Raw genomic sequence first — 6,000 nt, forward strand, 5'->3', positions numbered from 1 at the left:
TTCACATTTATTTTTCAGGTATAACAGTTTTATTGTCTCTCACTGTCTTCATGTTACTCGTGGCTGAAATTATGCCAGCAACATCTGATTCTGTGCCCTTAATTGGTAAGCTAATTGCAGCTTTAATCACTTTTATTTTACATCAAATGAGAAGCAGTGACTTTGCAAGAAACCCAGCAGTAAAGCAAACTACGTGTAGAATGGCCTGCTGCAATTGAAATAGAAAACAGTGCTCAGGATTGACTGTGCGCGAGTGTGCAGCAGTGACTTCCTCAGGGACAGAAGGTGCCTGGCCCCTCAGTGTGGGGAGCGAGGCAGAGACACACTGCAGGAAGGAACACCACCACCAGCAAAAGCAGCATAGCCAGAGCTTGCAAAGAGCCTCAGAGACTTGGAGAGGGGATGGGACACTGAGCATGGCCGCAGGGCTGCAGCAGAGGATTGGCAGCCCTCCAACAGGACTCCCAAGCGGCCTACCTTTCCTCAGTGTAAGACAGCATGTGTTGCTGGTTGAAGAATGTCTCATATATGTGATGCTCTGTACAACTTTGGTGCTGTCTGGAGTGAGCAAAGTAAAGAGAGAAGTGACATCTCATTTTTGGAGAGTGTATGGGAGTCAGTTTCTCATAGACGCTGCAGCTGAGACGCTGCTAGTGAGACATGAGGCTCAAAGAGAAGCAGAAACTTTTAAAAAGAAATGCAACAAATCTCTAAGCTACTGATGAAAAAAAATAAGAGCAGCACTTTGTCAGTGTTGCTTAGGAAAGACAGGTGCTCAGTTCCACTGAGACCATTACTGAAGGTTGACTGCCCTCTGAAAACAGCTGCTGGCTGCTTTTGAGAAATCTTTCACCAGTACCTGATGTCACACATATAGCACTACATTGGAAAAATAACTTCATGTTACATTTGTGTACATAAACACTGCTTATCATAGATATAAAACTACATCTGCCAAAATATACCGCTATAATTCACTGTTTATTTTGCAGCTCAGTATTTTGCCAGCACCATGATTATCGTTGGCCTCTCTGTTGTTGTCACTGTCATCGTTCTACAATACCATCATCATGATCCAGATGGGGGAAAAATGCCTAAATGGGTAAGGTTTGATTTTAATGCTCTGTCTATTGCATGAATGTCGGGATCAGAGACACATTAGCTAGCGATTCATTTGCACTACTTATGGCTAAGTAAAAATCTATGCAGATATCCTTGTTAAACGTTTTGTTTTGAAAGGCAGTTTCACCAGAAATGATGCGTCCAGATACCTTTCTTCTGAGAGAGTGAGAGAACATAAATTTATTCATCTTACTTCTATAATCCAAATCTTCTTTACGACAGCTAGAAGCACCTCAACATTTTGCTGGACCCTAAATGCATAAATGAATATGATTTTCAAATAAGCTGCAAATGTCAGAAGTGAAACAGGTAGAAGGAAAGAGCAGGGTGCTGGTGGAGATTACAAATGCCTGGAATAGACTAGCATAAAGGTGCAGCCACTGCAAATTAGCTGATGTGACAGAACTGACAAACAGTTGCCTACAGCACTCTTGTTAAAGATGGCTGCTGAAGTGAAAGATCCTCTGAAAATTCTGATCTTCACATCTCTCGTTGCGAGCATCTGTAAAGCACAGAAAAAAACTGAAGTGTTTTTCTAAGAGTGATCCACGGGTACGGTTGCACTCAGAGATCTTTTCCAACCCTAAGGATTCTACGATTCTATTTAGGGACGTCGTTCTATAAGCAGTTGTTTTTGCAGAGGTCATCAGTCTCCGTCTTGGGGTTGCTAATTATTGATGAGTATCAGCTAACCATCTAGTCTTACTGCCCGACAACTTACAGCAGCCTGAAGACCTAGTGAAGGTGGAAGGACCTCTTTTTTTAATCTCTCTAGAACTTCCAGTAATTATCCCTACTAGCAAAAAAAAAAAAAAAAAAGATAAAGTGCACAGAGTAGAGTTCTGCAGACAAGAAGTGATGAAATATTCTCTGATCTGTTCTGGGGAGGTGACTTTAAAATAACTTTGAATGAAGAGAATGAAAGGTATGTATCTCTAGAGTGATGGCTGAAGAGATAAATCTGCAGTGCTGAGTCAACCACCAGAAAACAGCACTGGAGGTACTCTGGTGTTGAGAAGCTGAAGTCCACTGGAATTTATTTGGATACTGCTGTTCTGCACCAGGCTGTCAGTTAATAAATTATTATCTTTCTAGGCGAGGCACAATAGCAGAGAAAGAGTAACAAGACAAAATCTATATTTAATTGGAATGTTTGCCTGGATATAACATCTTCTCTAAGTAGTAATTCGCAGTCAGAATAAATGGAACGAATCTAATATTAATTACAGTGCAAAATTTGTATATTATATAAGGCAATAATATTTCATTACTGGTCTGGAAAAGAAACACTGGAATGAGCTCTTAAAATCTGATTGAAATAAATAATAGAAGCTTGAATCTAAATCGGAAACTGCTCGTCTGCAGTTTCTGTATGGCTGGAATAAGGCAATGTGGAAAGCAATAAAATGATACACACTAATTAAATTTGCGTAATTTTTTTTTAGATCAAAGTAATTTTTCCACTTTTTCTCCATGTTACATACAGATTTGTTTTCTAAAATCTACAGTCAACTATCATGAAAGTAATATGAGAACAGAGCCAAAACACTGCAAAGGTTAATGGTCTATTCCAGCCCTGCACAGCATCTGTCTTACTACTCCTCCAAGCAGTAATGCCATATGGATTTAATGTTACAGTTCTTTCATTCATATTTGTGCTTTAATTTGCTAATTGTCTAAAGCAGAGCTACTGAGACTATTCAAAAAATAACTTATTCGATAAGCGTTTTTTATCTATTCACTGTTTATAGTAAAGGTAGAAAAGACTGCCATATTGCTGCTTTAGCATGAGGAAAAATCAATGGAGACTCCCAGCAGAGAGGCACTCTCTGCAGCCACAGTCAGCCTGAGGCAGCCCACAGCACTGCTGGACTATGAAAGCAGCCTCAGTGAGTGGCAAAGTAACCATCTGGAAAAACATTGCAACATTTTCTAAAACTTCAGCTCAGACTAAGCAGAGACCAGGAACCTGAGAGTAACAAAGGCTACAGGAACACAAAGAGCTACCAAAGACAGCAGCTGTGTCCAGAGGTGCTTATTGTCTGTAATTTTCTTCCAGACAAGAGTCATCCTTCTGAATTGGTGTGCTTGGTTTCTGAGGATGAAGAGGCCAGGGGAAGATAAAGTGCGTCCTGCCTGTCAACATAAACAGCGCCGATGCAGCCTGTCAAGCGTGGAGATGAACACTGTGAGTGGTCAGCAATGCAGTAATGGGAATATGCTGTATATTGGGTTTCGAGGGCTGGATGGGGTTCACTGCACACCCACTACTGATTCAGGGGTGATCTGTGGGAGGATGACCTGTTCACCAACAGAGGAAGAAAATCTTCTGCACAGTGGCCACCCCTCTGAAGGCGACCCGGATTTGGCTAAGATCCTGGAAGAGGTCAGATACATTGCAAACAGGTTCAGAGACCAGGATGAAGAAGAAGCCATTTGCAACGAATGGAAGTTTGCAGCCTCTGTAGTAGATCGGCTCTGCTTGATGGCATTTTCAGTCTTCACCATCATTTGTACAATTGGTATCTTAATGTCAGCACCAAACTTTGTAGAGGCTGTTTCTAAAGATTTTGCTTAACTTCTATGATTTGATTCTCTGAAGTATCATATGTAGCAAATAAGAGTGTATTTTTTTGTTCGTTTGTTTGCTTGTTTTCAATGAGTACACTGTATCTCATTGTCCTCTGTCTTTTGCCCTCCCCCCTACTCCCCTGGCACCCCTCTGGCCCCGGGTTCCTTTCTAAAGGGCAGCGCCCTCTCAGAAGGGGAGCCAGGGATCCTTTCCCCTGGGCTGTGTGCCCAGCTCCTCTGAGCAGCTTGCTGTGGGAGATGCAAAGTGAGTGCAAGTCCATTCAGAATGAAAGGATAGTGCTCGGGCATCTTCTATGCATTTCAAACTGGCTAGTACATAAATTAATAGGTAGGTAATGCCAGAAATGTCATTTCTTCCAGAATTTGCTTTAAAAGATAGAAGTTAGCCCTATGTTTTGGAAAGGATTAAATCTGAATGAAAGGAAACTCAAACGACAGAGGAAAAAAAGAATAAGAACACCCTGCTATTCAGTCTCTGGTTCTTAGTGAGTATGGAGCACACAGCTCCCTCACATCCAGTCGCATTTTAAATCCCACAATGCATTTTGCAGTGAGCTTATGTGAGTACAGAGGATTCTGATTTTTGCCTGAACATCAGGAAGATGAAAGTCAAGATGAAACAGCACATAGCTTGTCCTTCTGTCACTTCCTGGACTTGACCTAGAAGTATGGCCTGGATTCTTAAAAAGGCTTCCCAGTAATTGCAGTGTTTATTACAACTCCCTTCTCTGCAGAAAAACATTCTTTCAACAAATGACTTCTGTCAGTTTTTACCCTTTACAATGACATAAAGAAAATGAAGTATTTATGATGGATTTACCATCGTTTGTTAAAAAAAATAATAAATTATACAAACTTGTCTCTTTACTTTTTCTGCATTGAAATCCAGCTAACAGTAACTGTCTTGTACAGGCTCAAATGTAATGACGGATCCAAAGGAAAAAAAAAAAAAAAAAAAAAAAAAAAACAAACAAAAAAAAAAACAAAAAAAACCATTAAATCATCAGATCCAGCTTTTCATTTCAATGCGAAACGCTTGATCTGTTGCTTGCTTAGCCTTTTATACACCTCTTTTCATTCAGCCATCATAACATGTCCGAACAAGAAAACTGCATCCTTTCTCCTCAGTTTATCATATGAAGAGCATTAATGAATTATAAATAATATGTATAAACTATACATACATCCCAGGAAAGATCAAGTCTTAAATACAAATCCTTTTTAATGAATAGTGCTGAGAATATCAAGGTCTGAAACTGTGTGTATAGAATAGCTAAGAGCCAGCCTCCTGCTAGTATAGCAATATTCCTGACCATGCTAGAAGTGGTAAAAGACACGGGCAAATATTACTTTAGCACCAACTGCTTGCTTTGTCCTGCAGAACTGTGACTTTTTGACTGAGGTTGACAAACACACAAATGGAGGCCTGTTGTGGTACCATGTTTTTACCATGAGATAAGAAACTTGAGGCAAGTCTATCTCCCAAGGTGTATTAAAATAGTGACCAAAATACTTGCACTCCCTTCTTTTCCAAGGCCTGCTTCCCTGATAGCAGGAAAATCAAATTGCATGCCAAGCAAGCCCAGAGTCACTGCAGTCCTTCACCAGAGATAACCCCTAGCTGAAGCCCCGTCATGCCGTATAAAAGGGCAGGAGAAGTGAAAAGTAGCAGGATATTTCTCATGGTTTATGAATTCTGTCTTCATGAAAGAATTCATGAATCTCATACTGCAAAGACCTGAGTAAAGCATTTGAATCCTTCTTGGAATCCTGTCTTGAAACTTTGAAATTCTTGTGTGAAGAACTTATTTTTTTCAGGAACAATTATTAAGAATTAGCCACACAATAATTCCTGCTGTAATTTCTAGTTTGTAGATTGCATATAAATAGGAAAATATGAGCCCAGTCTCCAAAATGAGTTTTGTTCCTTAGTGAATGACACAGGGTGTCACATACTGCTCTGCTGAGCAACATTTCTAGAACAAGCTTCCTGATACAAATGTTGGCTAGCATCGGTATTTTTCCTTTCGTAAGTAACTATGTAGAATGTTCCATTCAGTCTTTTTTTTAAAGCTCTGGGGTCTTGTTAGATAAGAATGTTTCAAAAAGAAAAGATGTGTGTGGACACGTGCAATGGGATGCAACTATTGCGGCACATACCATCTGACACGTCACACAGCAGGCAGCAGGATCACCTTCTTTCCACTGGAGTCCATTTACAACTTCTGTAGGAGTGATCTTGCTAAGTACAGGAGTTCTTTAAGGGAGAAGGAAGAAAGCGGTTTG

At 40.3% G+C, this 6,000-nt stretch overlaps 1 protein-coding gene across 1 annotated transcript in view; it reads left to right on the forward strand.

The window, feature by feature from the left end:
• LOC122163297 (neuronal acetylcholine receptor subunit alpha-7) overlaps nucleotides 1–4,489 on the forward strand; it is a 37,712-nt gene extending 33,223 nt beyond the window's left edge. Inside the window, exons 8-10 of the mRNA XM_042824467.1 lie at nucleotides 19–105; nucleotides 993–1,102; nucleotides 3,182–4,489. Coding sequence (XP_042680401.1) covers nucleotides 19–105; nucleotides 993–1,102; nucleotides 3,182–3,700 — 716 coding nt within the window. The 3' untranslated portion in view covers nucleotides 3,701–4,489. The remainder of the gene's footprint in view (nucleotides 1–18; nucleotides 106–992; nucleotides 1,103–3,181) is intronic.
• The last annotated feature ends 1,511 nt before the right edge of the window (nucleotides 4,490–6,000 follow it).

The sequence above is a fragment of the Centrocercus urophasianus genome, unplaced genomic scaffold, assembly GCF_019232065.1.
Source record: "Centrocercus urophasianus isolate 14NV4802_14NV808 unplaced genomic scaffold, USGS_Curo_1.0 seq_23, whole genome shotgun sequence".
NCBI lineage: Eukaryota > Metazoa > Chordata > Aves > Galliformes > Phasianidae > Centrocercus > Centrocercus urophasianus.